The 21,982-nt window shown below is 39.9% G+C and overlaps 2 protein-coding genes across 3 annotated transcripts; one reads left to right on the plus strand and one right to left on the minus strand.

Annotated features, from left to right (window-relative positions):
• Positions 1 to 315: 315 nt before the first annotated feature.
• On the minus strand, positions 316 to 15,592 carry LOC141436418 (regucalcin-like; the record flags this gene model as incomplete). The annotated part of the gene is given in 7 exon segments (XM_074099404.1): positions 316 to 332; positions 1,008 to 1,183; positions 5,683 to 5,895; positions 5,997 to 6,203; positions 10,542 to 10,698; positions 11,359 to 11,424; positions 15,559 to 15,592. Coding segments are annotated over 5 exon segments (770 nt in total), but the record flags the coding sequence as incomplete, so codon positions are not given.
• LOC141436417 (regucalcin-like) lies at positions 14,103 to 21,626 on the plus strand. Of its 2 annotated transcripts, none has more exons than XM_074099401.1 (6): positions 14,103 to 14,275; positions 15,087 to 15,243; positions 16,051 to 16,257; positions 16,878 to 17,090; positions 18,614 to 18,786; positions 21,264 to 21,626. In XM_074099401.1, the coding sequence occupies exons 2-6, from the start codon at positions 15,087 to 15,089 to the stop codon at positions 21,423 to 21,425; spliced, it is 912 nt and encodes a 303-aa protein (XP_073955502.1). In that variant the 5' UTR covers positions 14,103 to 14,275; the 3' UTR covers positions 21,426 to 21,626. The 2 variants fall into 2 exon arrangements, with proteins under 2 accessions (XP_073955502.1, XP_073955504.1); XM_074099403.1 differs by lacking the exon at positions 14,103 to 14,275 and adding an exon at positions 14,854 to 14,947.
• The last annotated feature ends 356 nt before the right edge of the window (positions 21,627 to 21,982 follow it).

A 21,982-nucleotide genomic window follows, 5' to 3' on the forward strand; every position in this document is an offset into this window, starting at 1 on the left:
ATTATGGTATGATTGAAAAAGCACTTGCGGTTGGCTAATGATTCGAAATAGCAACTCAAAAAGCTAATTTTTTTCAAGATGCATACTTAAATTTAGGTACCTATACACTTTCTTTAAATTTAAACCATGATTTTCTGCTTAAGAGGCTGTAGGTTAAATCAGAACCACTAGGTTAAACCAACCACCAGGCACCACAACCACAAGGAATCATCAGATTGTAAGGATATAGTGTGTGAACTGTTGCTACACTTTACTTCGTTAAAGGCATGTTGATTAATATTGTAATTTTCTTTAATAATATAATCTTTATTTTGGAATGTGCAAGAGGTAACCTGGAAAATAAAGTGTAATATGCATTCAGGGTCTGTTGAGGGAGGAGCACTAGAACTCCAAGACAGAACAATGTAACCTAGTCATGTTTGGGCTTGTTAGAATAGGGTGTACTTTAATCATGGTTATGATGGAGCAGTCAGGCAGGTTTACCATTAACCGTGTTTGATTTCAGTTTAGGTTTCCTTATTATAAATCATGCATGTAGGTACGTAGGTATATCATAACATAAGATCAAATGCAGGTGGAAGTTACTGGCGTCAAAAAAAAGACTAGCTCCATTCCTTGCTAGTGCTGACGCGTCGCTTAGTTTTAGCGGGGACTATTTAACATAGTGGTTCCTTTTATATTAAGAGAGAAACACCATCAAGCCGGGCTGTACTCTGTCAATACGTACGACATCGTCTCGTTATTTGACGTTTGTCCACGTTGCGTGTCCGTGGACACAGTTTCGTTCTTTCCCACGCAGGATGCAAGCAAGGTGCACATGCGATCTACGTGAACAGCAGGGCTACTACGCAACTCGAAGTTCGTGTCGTGCGGTCCCTCTGACACTTATGCTGTATAATACGAGAGCGAGAGGGACGGTACGATACGAACTTCGAGTTACGAGTTTCGTGGTGGCCCTGCAGTAGGCCTGTGGGGTTGCCTGCAGGGACCTGTGTGGGGTCGCTTACCTGTGTGGCGGGCAGCCGCAGCGTGCGCAGGAGTGTCCCGCGCGGCGTCACATGCAGCACGCAGCCGCTGCGGCACAGCGCCACCCACAAGTTGCCGTCCGTGTCGATGGTCATGCCATCCGGGAAGCCCTCCATGCCGCTTATGTCGTTCACGTTGCATATGTGTCGCATGTTTGCTGAAATTTACATGCTACTCGTACTAAATTCACACTATTATTTAAAGGCTTCGTAGCAAAATTTCGAAAATGCAAATTTCTAAATACGTTATTCCTAAAGACAAAACTGCGAAAATCAAAATTTATAATAAAATCAAAATACATGAAAATCCTAACGACGTTTATCCTACGTTCATATTTGACTCACGTTTAAAATATCTAATGTACAAAATTACTAGTCCACGATAATTCTAACGACATTTGTATTTCGTTCAGTTGACGTAAAACGTAGATATAGCGTACCTACTCACCTAACAAAGTCGGCGGAGCTCCTGTATCTGTGTAGATTTACCTAAACATAACAATCTATATATATCTCCAATCAAGGCCTATAATTTTTATCGTGTTTGTTTTATGTATTTGTAATGATTTTCGAAGAATTTTCGTTAGGCTTTTTGTATGTAGATATTTTGCGTTTTAGATATATCGAATTTCGAAGTCATTACATATTTTGTACATAGGAAAAACGAATTTTGAAAAGAAAATCATTCGATTTACAGTGAATTTTAGAATTTTAGAAGTTAGGACCAGGGTTTTTAGGAATTTCGTACATTATAAATTTTGATTTTCGAGGTTTTGTCGTACTTAGTAATATTGACTTTCGAAATTGTGCTACGGAGCCTATTTAAATACGCCTGTGAAATACACTCATCAAAAGTGCGGTGATATTTTTTATCCTTAGTCAGTTTTGAACATTTCAATATAGGTAGGCAGATTATTTTTGTAACATAGTTTAGTTTATAAATAGTTTTAGTTTTGGATGTTAGATAGTATTTATTTTTTTATTCTGTAAATAAGTCTTAGTTATGTCTTTAGACAAAGGAAAATGTATTAAGATAATAAATATAACCCGGTAGATTACCTACTATGAGACAAAACATCAAATTTGTCTAGGGTAGTGAATATTCCAAGCTTTTTAGGGTTCCGGAGCCAAAATGGCAAAAACGGAACCCTTATAGTTTCGCCATGTCTGTCTGTCTGTCTGTCTGTCTGTCTGTCCGTCCGCGGCTTTGCTCAGGGACTATCAATGCTAGAAAGCTGTAATTTTGCTCGGAAATATCGTCCCCTTACGACCAGAATCGCTTAAAGTCACTTTTGGGCAAAACTGAGTTAAGTATATCGTTAGAATGTACTTTCCAAGATCTACATGCTGTTGAAACCCGTTTTACTGTACGATACTCCAATACCGAGTTACGTTTTTCTTAAGCTCACTTAAAGCCGATTTTTAAGAAAATCAACAGCCAAAAACAACTACGCGTTGGTTAAACAGCATTTTTTTTTATTTTACAACAGCAAAAATATTTTAATGTCAAACAAGCGATTTTGGAATGTTAAGATTTCAATAAAAATGCAATTTGAGTACTGCCTAAAAGTGCTAAAATAATGTTAGTAGGTTTCGCCTGTTGAGCATTACTTTATATTTCAATTATTGCAACAGCGAAAACAAACTAAATATAATATAGGCGATATTGCTTGTAACAATGTTTGCTTCGACCATAAGAAGCGCTACAGCCAAAATCGCTTAAGTATCGCTTAGACGTTTCGCGCTGTATTGTAAAGTAGTGTGCACTTTGTGTAGGCTAGCTTAGTCGGTTCGTACACGCTTGAAAGCACGATTCATAATAAGTAATTTTTAAAAACTTATTTAGGTAATTATAGATCTGTTCACTAACAAAAGTCTGCCCCTCCACATTCTATAATTGTAATTGTACCTAAACGTATCCATACGACAAGTCTATGTGTGCGTAGCTCGAACTTGTCCTCGTGGCTTCAGTCGCAAGCGTACCGTCAGTCACGCACACTAAGACTAAGACAATGTGTAAGTACTTAAGAGGTTTTCTCGTGTACATTAATAATTAGCTGTGGAGGGGCGCGCCTTCGTGAGTGAACAGATCTATGTATAACAGCGATTCACTTGCCGTAATTTAACAGTGTTTTTCTTTCAGGTGATGATAAGGAGCATGGATATTCAGGTTTCGATGAATTAAATAAGCCGCGTATCCACTAGAGGCAGCCTCGGGCCGAGCGGCTGCCTCGCTCCGAGGCCGCGCAAGTGGAGACGCTGCCAAAGGCACGGCTCAGACTGAGGCTCCTTTGAGCACGGTCAAAAAACCGACAAAATATGGCTCGGCTCGCGGTGCTCGGCCTGAGGCTGCTCTAATGGATACGCGGCTATAGAAAAACATATAACCAGATCCAACAGACCGTCAAAATGAACCGTGATTGTCATTTAGATAACCTACTTATTTACTACTTCGTATCGTAGGTACGTCGTATCAATGAAAAGCTTATCACGGCATAAAACATTTACGTAGTCACACATTTTCATTGTTCTTGGCTTAGGTAATATTAATTATCCATGGCTGGTTTGAGTAGCCACAGCTAAGACAAGCAGTGATGAAGAAGAAGACTGATGATTATTACCATTAAGGTTATTTTTCATCACTGCTTGTCTCAGCTGTGACTACGTCCGGCACACGCTCAATAACGTCTTCATCACAGGCCAGTGCAACCAGCCATGGTGAATCTCCGGTATAACATTTTTTTTGTAAAAAGTCATTAAATCTTTATTTTTTAGCTGCGCTTATTGGCAGTGGATTAGTGTATAGCTTTTTAATGCAGGTAGTTTAAATTCCTCTACTGAAAGAGGTTCAACAGAGTTTGGATTCAATTTTCTGTTGCCTTGTCTTGTTCGACGGTTGGTTTGCAAAGTTACAGGCCTGGTATCAAAACTCAAAAAGTCAGACGACATGTCGTAATTGATAAAAATATTACCTATACAAATATTAAGCCAAGAACAATGAAAATGTGTGACAACGTAAATGTTTTATGCCGTGATAAGCTATTCAATGATACGACGTACCTACGATACGAAGTAGTAAATAGTAGGTATCTCAATGACACTCGCGGTTCAGTTCGACGGTCTGCTGGATCTGGTTATACCTATGTTTTTCTATTTAGTTCATCTAAACCTGAATATCCATGCTCGTTATCGTTTTGATGAAGAAGAAGACTGATGGTTTATTACCATTACGGTTCTTTTTTCATGACTGTTTCAGTGGTTACTTTGAGCCTTGAGACGCTAAGTGCCTTTTTATTAAAATGTTTGAATAAAATATGTTTTTTGTTGTATGTATGTAATCAAAAGTTCCATAATTAAATGTATTAAGCAGCACATATGATATTAAAGGAATAACGTAATATATCTCACATATACTAGAAATATACTATATTTAAGACTTTAGCTCGCTAGTTTTCATTTATTTATATTTTTGGGCTATTTGGTACCTATTTGTTGAAATAGATTGATGGAACTCTTTCGAAAAATACAAGTTATATGTCTTTGAATGATAAAAACAAAACAGAATAATGCTACATTGCATATAAGATAGAAAAACAGAAAAAAAGCCTAGAGTCAAAACATCTTAGAAATATTTTGCACTTTTAAGCGCGCTTAAGAGGTAAATTCCGATTTGTTTACAGCCAATACCTCTTATTTGCGCTGAGACTTAACTAAAAACTTAAATTGTATAAAACATGTAAGCATTTTAACACTATATTCGGCGAAAAATGCTTCAATTATGGACTTAAAATGATAGTTTATCCAATATATCTGCGTAAACTTGCTAGTTTAGAAGATAAAAAAAAAACGTGTCTACAGGCAAAATCGCTTATCTGCAGTACCTTTTGAAGAAAAGCCCTATTTTAACCTACTCGGCGCGAGTATAGAGTAAATAACATAGCCCTATCCTATTAAGGGATAAATTATCTAAATAGAAACACAGAGACGTTTTTAGTATAACTAGCTTTTATAGGTTTTTAGAGCATGCAAACCTTTAAATGCGTTTTTCTCGAAACTACATTTCATGCAGATAAGCGATTCTGGTTGTAAGGGGACGATATATATAAACTATGCCGACAAAATAGTACAATAAAAAATTCAAAAACAATCTTTTTTAGGGTACCTCCCATAGGCGAGTGGGGGTGATTTTTTTTCTCATCCAACCCTATATTGTGGGGTATCGTTGGATAGGTCTTTTAAAATTATTACGGGTTTCTTCAAATAATTTTTCTATTCAGTGATTTGTTTGCGAAATATTCAACTTTAAAGTGCAAATTTTCATTAAAATAGGGCGTCCCCCCTCCCTCTAAAATCTAAACCGGTGGGTGGAAAAATTTGAAAAAAATCACAATGGTAGTAAATATATCAAACTTATTAAGTACCTTACTTTTGTTTCGTTTATAATAATAATAAAGATTTCTGACAACTATACGAGGTCCATAATTGTTAATTTACAAACCAAACTTAATAACAAGGTTAGTTTCATTTTTACAGCTACTAAGAAATTAAAGTTAAGTTTATAAAATCAATTGGGAACAAGCAAATACTTTTAGTTCATTAATATGGTTCGCCGCAAAGTAAACGCCTGATTCAATAAATTATTTCTGTATTTACTTACATATCTCCCCAGTCTCCTCGTCATAATCGTATCTCCTGACTTTCCTCTCGGGCGAGTCGATGTAATACATGGCTCTTGCAGCCCTATCCCAGGCCATACCGTTGGAAAGACCTATCTTGTTGTGCACTTTTGTGATACCACTGCCATCGATGCGGTAAAAAGAAGCTTTCCCCCACTCGGGCAAGCCTGAGGAGCTTTCGAAACTCAAAGTGCCTAGGAAAATAAAGTGGAGGAAACAGTCAGTGCTGATATCTTGTAGGTAAATCAGTATCACGATAATATAAAAAGCGACTGCGAATAGTCCAATGTCTGACCTGCAAAAACCCTCCCTCTAGGATCCGCCTTCCCGTCATTGAGCCTGTTGGTTGGCGTTTCCTGGTCCACTTCTCCCAGTTGCTCCACCACGGCCGCTTCGCTCCCCTCCCTCCCATCCCACTGCACCACTAAGAGTTTCCGTTCCACCCCCACCAGAAACTGGCTTAATTTGCCTTCTATAGGCACCAGGAAGCCAATATTTCCATCTGAGATTAAACAGAGTTCATGGTATTAATCTAATAACCGACTCCATGGTCAGTACCTAAAGATTATATATACAACATTAGGTTACTAAAGCAACGAGAGCTATCAGCTAAGCGATAGATACTTTTAAGAGCGCGCAAACATTTTGTCCCAACTCGTCACTGGCGCGATCTCCTTCCCGCGGCCCGTGTTTCGCCCGCACACTACAAAGGTTTGCTGTGTGCGTACGATGCGAGCGTTGCCGAAACATTAAACACATCTTGATCGTTGTACATTTTTCGTCGTAGTAAAATTAAGAAAAAAAAATTGTTGCGATATAAATATTTTTATTCCTTAACATAATAATTTAGTTTATTACTTACAAGCTTTTTACTTATCTTGCCCTGTTAGTACGTTAGTTATTAGTAGGTATGGGTACAATTTTGGAAGCTAAACTTGACTAAATATGCGTTTTCAGATTAAGTTAAAATTTTACATACGTGTGTAAATCAAATGACAATGCAGTATATTATTATGATTTATGAAGCCTGATCTGATGATGGAGCTGGAAGGTGGCCGTAGGAACTCTGTAATAAATCTATATAACCACATCGACTTTGGGCTCGTTTGATTCGTCTTGACAAGTACTTTGGCCCTAGATGGCAACAACGTATAAAAATTACAGTCAGTAAAAAAAGCTGGCAATAAAAATTTAATTTTTCAGTGCGCGCAAAATATTTAGTTTTAATGTTTCTTACGCATATGATGGTATACTGTGTGAGGGCACGTAATAATTAGTAAATAAATGAATATTTCATCATCATTGCTCATAATTATTTTCATCTAATATCTTTAAACGAGCAATTCCGAAATCCCCGATATATATATATATATATATATATATATTTCGGCGATAATGTGTACGTGTATATAAAATATTGTATGAAATTTTACATAATTAGGCCTTAAAACACTCGTGTGATGCTATAACGATATTCACTTCGCTGGTATCGTTAACCCACACTATGGTTTCAAGACCCCTCTTTATGTAACAATTGCATAAAATACTATTAGTAGATTGTACACTACGGGGATAAAGCACTTTATTATGTCACGGGTACGGTATTGAATCCTGAGCGTAACGAAGGACTCCAGATTTAACTCCCGAGCGCAGCGAGGGTGTCGTGCGTTAACTCCCGAGCGAAGCGAGGGTTTTAAGATGGAGTCCTTAGATCAGATGGAGTCGACTTCTCTGGGAGTAGATTATTAACAATGCGTAAGGCGTCTAATTTAATGGACTACGGAGTCCAATGACATTTTAGTAACAGGAATTTCATTAGCTATCGTACATGTTCGGAGACAGTCTATCAAAACTGAGTAGTATCCTGGAATGTTTAATAAACATTAATCTTCATTTTATATGATTTCACTTGGTACGTACCTAATAAAATACTGTGCAAATTAGACAAAAGTATTATTACTGAATAAAATTGTGGCAAAATCTATTTTTTTTAAAGTTGAAAATGCGTCATACATTTTACATATTGGGACTTATAGAAATCTCATGATTAGGTATATTCGACATTTCAGCCTGTTCTATTTTCCGTCTGAAAATAAATGCAATCTTAAAATCAAGAAAGTAATGTTATCATAAATCCGAATTGGATTAAATTTAACACAAAAACGTATTTATTATTGATCCTGAATGTACAGTAATGGGAATTAGTATTGATAAATAACCTTTTAATGGTAGTATAGTACCTGATAAAAAAATGTTATCTTAAAACCAAAAACAGTAATTTTACAGTAACTTTAATTCCGATTTGGAGTGAATTTAACAAAAAAATATATTTATGGAACTAGATTTCTATCTTGGATTTACAGTAATGGTAATTAATAATGATGAATAACCTTTTCTAAGCAGCTCATACTGTGTTAACAGTACTGTGTTTTTTCATCCCAAATGATTTTCGTTTATTACCCATATCTAAGAATATAAGACTTTTACTTGTACAACAAGATTTTATTTACTTTTATATCATACTCACTATCATACTAACAAACATACTAACAGGGCAAGTTAAATAAAAGCTTTAATAACTTTAAGTTACATTTAATTTTTTTAATACAATATTTTTTTGCTGACTGTACTTTTGTCCCTGGTTACCACCTAGGACTCGTCAAGACAAATCTAATGAGCCCAAACTCGATGGGGTTATGTCGTTTTATTACAGAGTTCTTGTGGTTACCTTCCAGCTCCATCATCAGATCAGCTTCATGTCATAATAATAATATTACATTGTCATTTTATTCACACATGCACGCAAAGTTTCATCTCAATCAAAAATCAGGAAGTGGGTCAAATTTAGTTAATACTTACACACTACATACTAACATACATACTAATATGGCAAGTTAAATAAATGCTTGTGAAATGTAAAATGCATCTACCCGTATTAGTTTGAGTGAAAATTGCGAAAATTTAAAACATTTAATTTTAACATGTAAAATTACTTATCAAGTATCAAGCAATTGCGGACACGCTATAACTATCGGGTGTTTGCAGTAAAGGTTGATAACCTTGCGGAGAGCGCAGAGCGATACGTCCGTTCCTTGGGAGAGCCCGGCGCTTTCTGAGTCGTAACTAATAACGCGCGCGGTTATATAATCGATTTAGGACCCAAGTTTAGAAAATTGTCAAACTTAAATGAGCTATTATTAAGCGCTGAAAAAAATATTACAGACTAAACATTTCCTGTAGATTTATAATAAAATTGTTTTATTGGCAAATACATCACAACAAATGAGATAAAAAATGATGAAGTAGACCGATTTAGACCTTTTGAAGAATGGTATTTGAATAATAATAACTAATATTTTGATACATATGATGACCCTATGTCTTAAAAGACTATATTTCCTATTATAAAATACTAAAGTTACACTGTTTGTGGTGGGTTATAATGGAAATATTTCACATGAAAGACAGCTCTGACGCGTATTTTTGTAAAACCTCACTAACAAAATGATTTGGCAAAAAAAAATCGCTGACGGAAATAAATGAAAATCACCGCTATACATCAGAGTAAGAGTTTATCTATATGTTACATTAGTTTTTCCTTAAAAAACGTAAGCATTTAGACATTAATAAGGCATTTGAAAAACCTCAAAATCGCTGAATGGGCAATTTTTCGTTTGCACGCTCTTAGGAAGGGGGGAAGGGAGAGATGGAAGGAAGGAAGGAGGAGGGAAAGGAAGTAAAGAAGGTGGAGTGAGGGAGAGAAGGAAGGAAGCAAGCAAGAAAGAAATTTCAGATAAATGTATCGTCGCTGTCGCTGACAACTTTATTGGGTTTTGCCCTTGTGGGGGGGAGGCTCCAATAGAGAGATCTCTCTCCAGGCAAGTGTTAAACCTGGGGACCGAAGTCCGAAGGAAGAGCGTCGGAACTTGTATATATGCGACCGCGTTGAGAAACTTCTATAGCGCGATGTAGAACACGGTCGGAGTTTCTGTCATTGTTCACTAGATGGCGCTAGGAGTCGCTACATCAGCCTCCCTTTTTAGACCGGAGGTCGGCATGGAGTGCGGTGCAGTCTGTGCGTCATGTGGGCGCTTGCAGGTGCCATATAAAATGTAAATGCGCTATTGGAATACCTACACATTGGTATGCTATTGCTAAGCATCCAATAATTTTATCGAAGCGGCCTGATGCGTGATGTAGTGTATTAAGTACGTGTAAGTACTTAAAGAAAGATCGCGCATTTGACTGTTGAGAATAGTCCTGTACCTATTGTTGAATAAAGTACATAATATCATCATAATATCATAGTAGATTTTATTGAAATTATAACGATTTTTTCTCCTCGCTTGACAACATAATCGTCACAACCTACTTTGAAAAAATCGCGCATCTGAAATCAATACGTCTACAAAGTTGTACTTACCTTGAAATATGTCATAGAGTTCATTCTAAAAAACTATCGATTTTGAGATACGATCTTTTTTAAAAGTATGCCCAATAATGCCCAAAGTGGCCACCCCTATGTGGCGCTATCGTCGTGCGCGGTCCCAATAGCGTAGGTGTACCTAGTAAGTAGGTGGGCCAATCAACTTTTTTAACCGACACTAATCTGTCCGCGACATTTTTCAAACAATTGCAGATTTTTGTAAGTAAACATGTTTTTCTGTAATTTAATAGATGGTGTACATGAATACATGCCATCCTACGTAAGTTCAACCTATTAAACCGTGAAATATCTCGTTGGAAGTACGATTTTTTGGTAACGCCAGAGACAATTTTGGTAACGCAGGAGACGCCCAAAGTGTCGGTAAAATAGTTGATTGACCCAGGTAACACTTACCAAGTTGAGTCTTAGTATGTTCTCCCGTTGCGAGGACGTATTTATGTATGGTCTTCTCATAAGCGCTAACGAAGTACAAAGCCTGCGCGCGCGCGTCCCAGTGCGGGCTCTCGCCGTGCGCCAGCGGACCGGTGAGCTTGTGGATTTGGATCGACATCTGCAAGAAATTCTGGAGTTTAATCTTCTTACGTCGTCCCAGTGCTCCACACGCCAATGACCAATAGACGACACCCTGCTGTCATCTCTATGCTGACTGCTCTGCTCTATCTCTATTGACATAAGATTAAAAATGGCAACTATTGGGTCAGTTAGCACTCGTACGTTTACCTGGATTGCATATCTATCAAGCTTTTGCCCGCGGCTTCGCCCGCGTGGAATTCGGTTATCACGCGAAGTTCCCTCGAGAACTGTTCCGGGATAAATAGCCTTTTCACTCTCTGGCCAATAAACTATCTCTTCTCTCTCTTCTTCTACTTAAGAGTTATACTCTTGTCGGTGGAGTATCTTCCACACATACCTCCTTTGAGCCATCCTCTTGACCTCTTGATACGACGCGACGCCAACTTTCTCCTTTATCTGATCGATGTAGCTGCGCCTAGGTCGACCTCTTCCTCACTTCCCCTCGATCTTTCCTTCCAAAATTTCCTTTCAAAACTATCTCTATTATGACAAAAATCACGTCGATTCGTCGCTCCGTTTTGACGTGAAAGACGGACAAACATACAAATACGCAAACAACACACACTCACTCACATATGGATGATATTGAGAACAAAAAATATAAATAATTTCAGGTACTACCTAAGAAGTAACTTACGTTTAAAGACGAGCTACCAGCTGCGGCGCGGGCGACGCATAAAGGTTGAATGTCGTATGTGTCCTTCTGAAAAATCCAATATTATAATTAAATAGGTACAAATGACGTGGGCGTGTGTTTGTTACGCTCAGTGGCGAAACATGGGTATCAGACGCCCGGGGCGGAAGAAAATTTTGCCGCACTCTTGTTTAGGTTTTAAAAAACTATAGCACCTATACAAGATGTCAAATTGTTAATACGTTATTATATGGTATTGGCACAATACACATAACTACTTTAATTCATCAGCCACCATGGATTTCACAGTAAACGACATAGTGACATCGCATTAAATAGGTAACGGAAAATCGTAATGATGAATGGTTTTTTGGAGTCTTTTTGTATTTTTTATTTCAACTCCAAATTTGTTACTTTTACGGGTATCCCGTGAAACCATATCGAAAATACAAACTGAGACGCTGAGACTGAGACTGGTTGGGTCCGAAAGAGTGTGACGTCTCTCGATGAGAGCGGAACATAGATGTCGCTAGTGCTGCTGCATAAGTAGCGTAGTAGAAATAAGCAACCTGAGATATGTATGCATAGGAAAAAATCGTGTCTAGATTCCTGTCCAGCGGTGGTGTAGGGGTTATAGCACGCAGCACGGATTGCTGAGGACCTGGGTTCGATTCCCAGCGCTGGTCTTTTTTTCTGGTTTTTCTGTGCATCCATGTCTGAGTTTGTATTTTCGAAATCGTAATGACTTTTCTTTTGTAAAGTTCTATGGTGACTCATGAACCCCACCACCATGGTTTGACCGCACCATTCAGTTATCCCGGAATTTCAACCGCTGTACCTACACATAATGATGTACGTACGCGAGCAAGGAGACGTGGAAGCTACAAGTAATCCTTACTATAACTAACCCCCGACGCAAAAAGTTCAATATCTCAAAAACGGCTTAAAGGACTAAACTGTTGAACTAGATTTGATATCTAACGCTATATGTTGTTCATATTATATTACTGCTTTACCGCTTGCTTTTTCTGATTATTCAAGTTTATTAAAAACTACAACGTTATATTTTGTCAGAAGTGGGATGAACCGATTTTGATGAAACATGTCTAAGAACCATCGCTAGAAACCCTGATTTTAAATTTACAAAAAACCGCATTCAAATCGGTACACCCGTTTAAGAGCTACGGTGCCACAGACAGACAGACAGACACACATAGCGGTCAAACTTATAACACCCCTCTTTTTGCGTCGGAGGTTAAAAACAAGTTTTTGTGAAATCGCGAAGCGGTCCCAGCTCAGTACTATAGATGTATTATTATAAAATGTATTATGTATCAAAATATTACACTGAAGACTGATTATATCAAAGATACAGTTGTCTAAACACAAGATATTATATACTTTAAAGAAATACCTAATCTACTATGACGATTTTCCACTGTGTGTATTTGAGTTTCGATCATTGAATCTGTCTCTCTATTCTCTTGCAAGCCGTCACCCGCAGATTCACTCGAGTAAACTTAAGCCATAGAGGCGAATGGAAATCCGGGATGTAAAATGTTGACAAATAAAATCTTATCTTAAAACCAATAAACTATATAACCTGATGGTTTGCCCTGTGGCTTTACAAGCAGTGGATCGTGGGTTCAAATCCAGCCTCGCAACTCTAAAATTCATGTGCGGAATCATTTGAAATTTACCGCCAGCTTTTCGGTGGGGAAACCTGTATAAACTTGCAAATGTATGTTTGTTTAGTTGTCAATCCGCACTGGGCCCGCGTGGGAACTACAGCCCAAGCTGTCGCAGGCTCAGGAGAGGCCTGTGCCCAGCAGTGGGACGTATTTATCAGCCATTTTTACTAAACCACTACACTTATTCTGAGGGATAATTAGGGACAACCTGTATAACCTAAGGTGATGAATGATTTCACAATTAAAATTATTTAGTTTACGTTAGGTACAATCCGATGATAATATAAAATAGTATATTATGTAGATAGATACCTACTCGTATTATATTTTATCAGTGTGGTCTTAGGTCATCGATAAAACTATCATCAACTTATACGTCCACAGCGAAAGGTGGCGAAAGGCTTAAGGCATTGAGCCAGTAGATACCTAATAAAAACTGGTTCACTAAGTACCTACACTAGTACACTAATAACTAAAACTAGCTTTTGCCCGCGACTTGCGCTATTCCTGCACCGATATGACCTTCAAGCTTTCAAAAAAAGAGCGTACTCCTACTTAAAAGGCCGGCAACGCACTTGTGACTCTTTTGGTGTTGCAGGTGTCCATGGTTTACCATCAGGCGATCCGTTTACCATAAAAAAAACTTCGTTCTGGCAGAATCCAAATTTTTGACCCCATCCTAGTGTCGTTCTTGTTATTAACTTCATATCAGATTTCACCTAAATTGGTTCAATGACTTAATTGTGAAATGGTAACAGACGGTAAAAGCATTAGCATATAAATTAGAATGCAAAATGAGATACAGCTTTCCGGACTAATTCTCTAAGGCAAAGGAGACAGACGTGGCGAAACTGTAAGAAGTTCTTGTATACTACGGAACCCTAAAAATTGTAAATAAAAAACTTCCACAACATTCTTTAGTTATGAAAAGTAATCTTTATCAACACTATGACATTGTGTCGTACATCTACATCTAAAAGGGCGCATGTGCACATGATTTGAACCCACATACGACTTTTTAACTTTAAGTCTCGAGTGGCATTGTACAACCGGTAGCGGCAAATTTACTGATCAATGACATTGGGGACGGCTTAATGCATTTGTATTATGGTTGATGTTTGAATGATCCAACCGCAAGGGTCGATAACACGCTTGAACTTAGATGATTTGTTTTTGTTCACATAACATTCATTCCGCTCGCGTTTGCGCTCGCTGTTCGCCGCATTGAGGTTAGTGATGTTTTTAGGTTATTGTAAGTTTTTTTATAAAGTTAGACGTGGTTAGACACATGTAATCTTAAGACTCTCTTAACAAAACGTTACATTTCTTTGGCAAATTATAAGTTTATAGTTAGTGTAAGAATAGACTATAAGTACTTACTTGATAACAAACGAAACTGATAACTTGATATAAGTAGAAATAATCTCAATAAACTTTACTTTATAGCAAAACTAGTTTTTGCCCGCTGCTTCGCCCGCCTGAAGGGCTACTACGAAACTCGAAGTTCGTGTCGTGCGGTCCTGACACTTATACGAGAGCGAGAGGGACGGTACGATACGAACTTTCGAGTTTCTGGTTTCGTAGTAGCCCTGCTGTTCCCTCGGGAACTGTGCATTTTCCCGGAATAAAAAGTAGCCTATGTCACTCTCTGGCCCATAAACTATCTCTATGCCAAAAATCACGTCGATCCATCGCTCCGTTTCGACGTTAAAGACTAAATAAAAGATTAAATATAATAAAAACACAATATTTTTATAATATAAATTAATAATCTAAATTTAATAATAGTTATTATATTACGTAGCAACCGACGCAGCCTAAAGCGCGTTTTTCCATTAGCCGTCCCGGCACCGGCACTGATGGCGGCGCCGGCGCCGTGCCTGTGCCGGTGAAGCAAATATGTAAGAAAATGTATGGCGGGTGTAAACCGGCATCGACACCGGCGCAGTGGGAAAACGAAGCCGCGACGCCGGGCCGGTGCTGGCCCGGCTAATGGAAAAACAGCCAAAACGATTTGATTTCTGATCAGTGGCATTCCAGATGTCGGTGCAAGTGCGCAAGATCACTGGCCCGCTGGTGCTGGGCGAGGGCCCGCACTGGGACGCGCGCGCGCAGGCTTTGTATTTCGTGAGCATCCACGAGCGCACGCTGCACAAGTATGTGCCTGCTACGGGAGTGCACACCAAGACTGCCCTAAGTAAGAGCCTGTCCAGACGGAGCGCTTTGCGCGAGGGCACTCGCGCGTAGACACTCGCGCGTTCCCGAGGTAGGTAGGTACTAGAGCTACATATACCCCGCCCAGATGCTCTCGCTATTTGGAAGCGCGCGAGAGCATCTGACGGTACTTACCTCGGGAACGCGCGAGTGTCTACCGGGTCTAAGAGCCAGTCCGGATGAGGAGTTCTGCGCGTGGGTCCTCTCGCGTTCCCGAGATATGGAGCTACATACCCCGTCCAGTGCTAAGACCGTATCTATTTGAGCCGAGCTCGTTTCATCGTTAAAGAAATCTCACCGAATTAATTAAGGTTACTTGGACCGAATCTAAACATTTTTCCGTACGAGTGATTAATGACTGACTAATCGTTTATTATTTATTTATTTATTTTTATTTATTTATTCAGAAACAATACAAGGATTGTGTTTGAAACATACTTACAATAAATTGAAACGTTCGTGTGTTGAACGTTCGTGGTTAAAACTTGATTAGAAAACCAAATGAGGTCATCTGATGGTTAATTAGTTAAATAAATAAACAAATAAGTAAATAGCAACCATTTAATTTAAAAATACTTAATTACGTAGTTAACATGCTTATCAAATGCACGCGGCTTTAACCAGGTCATTTGTCCATCTCCTGGTGGACGTCCTACGCTGCGCTTGCCAATCCAACGGTCTCCATTCGAAACTTTTCGGCCTCAACGGCCACCTGTGCTCCGGGCCTATTCCCACTTCAACGAGCAACAACAACAATTCAACAATTAACCCTAACACTGTATCATTTCAGATGGGCGGCCTGGCTTCATAGTGCCAGTGGAAGGCACGATGCACCAGTTTCTGGTGGGGGTGGAGCGGAAGCTGCTGGTGGTGCAGTGGGGCGGGGAGGAGGGGGGCGAGGCGGCCGTGGTGCAAGAACTGGGGGAAGTGGACCAGGAGACGCCAACCAACAGGCTCAATGACGGGAAGGCGGACCCTAGAGGAAGAGTTTTCGCAGGCTAGTCTTATTTTTATCCAAGCCATCGGAGTCTTTAGCTTAGGTTAGCTTTGGTCTTTCCAATAACATTGGGTTCAGACTCGTGGAAAGGCTGGGAGAGAGTCAAGCCGTCGAGAGCGTATTTGGGACAACCTTGTGGACGTATAGATCGGTAGGTTGTCTTGAAAGATCTTTCGGATCACGGGTCAAAGGCTGACAAGAGCTGGCCCGGGATCAATTGGACGGGGCCAAGACCTACTTTTGTAGTGGTAGGTACTTGGCAGCTCAGTGTTTTGACCTATGGCCTCTCAAGCGGAGCGTCGTGGGTTCGAGCGTCGTGGGTTCTAAGTAACTTGGAAGAATAAACGATTTCTTTGCACTAGGTAGGTACAACTTTTTGATCATGCTCCTCCACGACCGCACGAACCAATCAACCAACTCTTTCCATCTAGTATATACTCGTTAGTAGTACTGTCACCAGCATTAATATCTGCCACAGCGGAGCGTGCAAAAATATCTGACAAGTCCTTCCGGCCCTAGAGATAGAGTTGTATCAGATATTTATGCACTCTTGTTGTGTCAGATATTGGTGCTGGTGACTGTACATCAGCCTAAAAAAACAATTCTTCTCTTTTTTATAGGAACCATGGGCTTTGAAAAAACCCCTGGTGACTTCGAGCTGGAGAAGGGCTCTCTCTTCCGCATCGATGGCCGCGGCATCACGAAGGTCGCAGACAAGATCGGCATCTCCAACGGTCTGGCCTGGGACGTAGCCGCCAAAGCCATGTACTACATCGACTCGCCCGAGAGGAAGATCAGGAGATACGACTATGATGTGAACACTGGCGAAATTTGTGAGTACCACTTGCTAACGGATAGACTTACTTAAAATATAAAGTGAGTAATATCGCAACAGACGGAAATATGGCACTGCTGCGTAATGCCATGCCATCCATATGCACGGATAAGGCAAGCATCCCTTTGCTCATTAGATCCACCCGGCACCTGATCAGCAGGGCTACTACGAAACTCGAAGTTCGGGTCGTGCGGTCCCTCTGACACTTATACTATTTAATACGAGAGCGAGAGGGACGGTTAGATACGAACTTCGAGTTTTAGTTTCGTAGTAGCCCTGCAGCACGGCCTTTAAAGTATTATTTATATGAATTTGTATGGGCATGCGCTCATTACATCAACTCCATAGCGTACTCCCAGCCCAGTCGGCAAACGCCACCTCGACGACATAGCCAGTGGCAGAGATAAGACGAGATTACATACAAAGCATTCACATTAGTTTTAAATAACTTTTAGTTCCTACTAGCCATTAACCGCGACTTCGTCCGCGTAGAATTCGGTTTTCACTATCCCGCGGGCACTATGGAATTTTCCGGGATAAAAACTATCCTATTTCCTTCCCCGTGATGCAAACTATCGTATAATACCGAATTTCATCTAAATCGGTTCAGCGGTTTATGCCTGATGAAGAAACAAACAAACAGACTTACAAACTTTCGCATTTATTATATTAGTGGGATGAATATTTATGAATCTCGAGGTCTTTATATTGTTTTTGGTTTACTTGTATACCTGCTCATTACATTAATAATAAAATAATCATATTTTAATAATTAAACTCTTTATTCAGACAATTACACAGTCCATGTTGTTAGTTACAATCTTATACCTATGTTAGTAATATAAGGGATCACGTGCATAGTTAAATTATTAATTTATTAACCACTTATTCTAGTTACATATTTATTTGAACCACGTGCTGGTGAAGGTTTACTATTAACCACACCTGGTTGAAATGCTTGAGGAACGGAGAATCGTACTTCTCCGCAAATACTTGGAGGATGGTGTTGGGGCTGTCCCACATTCTGCGGGGTGACACTCTTTCCCGGACGGATAATACCGGGATGGAAATACCGAACCTGTTTTTCGTGTACACGCCCATAGAAGCTCCTGTCAGTTTCTATGGGCGTGTACACAAAAAACAGGGCCGGTATTTCCATTTCGGTGTTATCCGGGCCGGGAAAGAGTGTCACCCCATTCTACGCATCAGCGAGGCGGCTTTTGCGAACGAGCGCGTAGAAGCCGTCGGTGCGCGCCTCCGCGAACATAAGCGATGCGCTGCAAAATCGAGGCAGCCCCAACAACGCCCGGAAACCATTATTATATTGAACGCGCAGGGCGCTAAGTGCATTATGAGTGTAACTGATCCACAGGCTGCTCGCATATAAACTTTGACAATACGCTTTGAAAAGCGTAATTTGCACCTGGTCAGAGCAACGAGCAAACCTGCGGGCAAGCATGTTACATCTCTGGCAGCATTAATGTATGACCGTTATGTGTTAAAAGTTCCTCTTCATTCCAGCAAACATGCAGCACATCTTCGACCTGGCAGCCAGCGGCGTGGAGGGCTTCCCTGACGGCATGACCATCGACGCGGCCGGCGACCTTTGGGTGGCCGTGTTCGGCGGCGCGTGCGTGCTGCAGGTCACGCCGAAGGGCCAGCTTGTCCGGAAGGTGCCGATTCCCGCCGCACAGGTATCAAGGAACTATTTAAAAATAATTTTGCTCACCCGCGATTTTATCATAGCTACGTTCATGCAGTTCATGCAGCATGAACCGGAAGATGAAGCGTTGGCAGGCCTCCCACCAGATGGACTGACTACATCGTGAGAGTTGCGGGAAACCGGTGGATGCAAGTGGCGAGTTGTCGTTCATTGCGGCGTTCTAATGGGAAGGCCTTTGTTCAGCAGTGGACGTCTTCCGGCTGATGATGATGATGATGATGATGACCTTCATGCAGTTCCCTCACCTCCACACTGTAACAACACACAATTAACACAAAGCCATCAATCACCACCACTACACTACACTGACGCGTTTCGAACTCAACCTGAGCACATCTTCAGAGCAATACAACCGTTCACCGTGCTACCTAGGGCGTGCAAAACCGGTTTTCCGGTTTTGCTGAAAACCGGAAACCGGACAATATTTACCGATTTTTCAAAACCGGTTTTGAGACACAAAACCGGAGATTCCTCCGGTTTTTCTGTTATTGATTGACATACATTTTGACTTAAATGAACTTTTTTCGAACGCTCTAAGAAATATTTAATTTTGAGTCATCGAATAATATCCGAATCCGAACGCAACCTATCTATACCTACTTACACTCCTACCTCCGCCGTAACCCTCGCATGCACCCGCAACCACAGGATGGCCAGGCCACGCCGTACAAAATACGCGTTCTTGAATCTACATAGGCACGACGACGTCTGTAGACGCGTCAATGTGTGCGTAAGATACACAGGGCTGACTATTGCAAAACCCTATCGATACTAATATATAAATGCGAAAGAGTGTTTGGTATGTTTGTGTGTTTGTCCGTCTTTCACGCCGTAACGGAGCGATGGATCGACGTGATTTTTGCATAGAGATAGTTTATGAGCCTGTGAGTGACATAGGCTTACTTTTTATCTCGGAAAAATGCACAGTTCCTGAGAAAGCGCGCGAATAACGAATACACGCGGGCGGAGCCGCGGGCAAAAGCTAGTAGTACTATAGTGCTACCAATACATTAAAAGTATTATATGTGGTATGTTTAATATGTGCAATAAATGTAATCGATAATCTTACCTATTTCGAGGTATTCTGGAAAACGATAAGTGCATTTTTTTTAAAGTTGATATATAGGCATACTAAATGTTTTCTGCTTTATTTATCTAGCAAAAACCGTATAATTAATATTTGCACTTATCCGGTTCTGCAGAATATCCTCGATTTATTTAAACCTACTTAAAATGTGTCCCTTCTGCGTATTTTAAGCATTTTATTTTCAATTAAAATAGATATACGTCTACAAACTTAAACGAATTATTCGGTAGGTAGTTATTTCTTTTAGATTAAAGTAAGAAGTAATTGAAAATAATAATTTGCGTAACTGGTTTTTTTAATGCAGTTTGTAATGTTCTGATTATAATATATATTGAAAGATTGTAATAAATCTAAACTAATATTGTAATTATAATAATTATTTTTTATTGTGGGTATATAAACTATCTAGAATATGAATTAATTTGATCAAATTCTACCATTACTACCATAATAAAATAATATTAAAAACTTGCCAAAACGGGGATAAAACCGGTTTCCGGTTTTGGGCTCTCAAAACCGCAATTCAAAACCGGTTTTGAAAACGTTCCGGTTTTGCACGCCCTGACTACCAGATGTTAGACAACACACACAACACAACAGGTATCGACTTTTTATTAATGGGTCTCAATTATGATTACGCATACCCCTTCCTTAAGGCAACAATCATAGGCTCACCCAGAGCCTAACGGGAGAATGCATGCTCCAGCAAGTTTATTTATCTACGTGCAACATGACGGTTTACACCATAGCGTTACATCATACTTAAAATTAATTATATACTAACTAAAAAACTAGGGACACGCAACTCTCACTTATCCTGCATTACTCTAGCTCTCTCCTCCATTCCATCTCCAGTCTCGGTATCTTGGTCACAAACAGATCACACTGAGGAGCTGCTTCAAGTACAAATTTCTGAAGCGACTCTGTGAGTAGATAAGAAACCCCTCTAACACCAGGGGTATTGCAGATGCGTTGCCAACCTAGAGGCCTAAGATGGGATACAATACAATACAAATTATTCTTTATTGATCACCAAAAGCAGTACAGACATTACAAAAATAAAAAAATCAGGTAGACGATAGGCGGTCTTATCGCTAAAAAGCGATCTCTTCCAGACAACCAATACCTCAAGTGCCAGTAATTTCACCGGCTGTCTTACTCTCCACGCCGAAACACAACAGTGCAAGCACTGCTGCTTCATGGCAGGATTAGCGAGCAAGATGGTGGTAGCAATCCGGGCGGACCTTGCACAAGGTCCTACCACCTGCAAAATTATGGAATTAATAAAAACTAAACAAGTACTTAAACAAAAGCAGGACCTCAACAAATCGCACACATTTAATATGTGAATTGGTTTCCAGGTGACCTCCTGCACGTTCGGTGGGCCGAACTACGACGTTCTCTTCGTGACCACTTCGGCGTACATGAACAAGGAGGAAGAGGGCACCCCCGAAGACGGCTGCACCTTCATGGTCACAGGACTCGGGGCCACTGGACATCCCAACGTCAATTTTAAATATTAGAGTTTAAAGAATAGTTTCCACCGCGAACAGTACCCCTAGTGTAAGTTTTCGGTTACAAAATACGTCTCGATCGCGTTCGCGTAAAATCTCAATTTGTATGGAAACACGAACATCGCAAACGTTCCGCTAGAGGCGCTGTACCCCTAGTGTAAGTTTTCGGTTACAAAATACGTCTCGATCGCGTTCGCGTTAAAATCTCAATTTATATGGAAACACGAACAGCGCTCGCTTGCGATGTTCGTTTCCATACAAATTGAGATTTTAACGCGAACGCGATCGATACGTATTTTGTAACCGAAAACTTACACTAAGGGCACAGAGCGGACTCATGATTTAGTTTAACTTACAGGATGAACTTCATATATGTAGATGTTCAATGTAAGTACTTTCATGCAGCCGATCGTTGTAACTACGATTGATATTGTATTATATACTTATTATAATATAACAAACTCGGCGGACTCGCTAATAATGACTTAGTTTAAGGGCTTATTACACTTGACTAAATTTAGGATCCTAAATGAATTAGAATCCTAATTTAGGAAAGTGTAATCGCG

The sequence above is a fragment of the Choristoneura fumiferana genome, chromosome 16 (assembly GCF_025370935.1).
Source record: "Choristoneura fumiferana chromosome 16, NRCan_CFum_1, whole genome shotgun sequence".
Taxonomy (NCBI): domain Eukaryota; kingdom Metazoa; phylum Arthropoda; class Insecta; order Lepidoptera; family Tortricidae; genus Choristoneura; species Choristoneura fumiferana.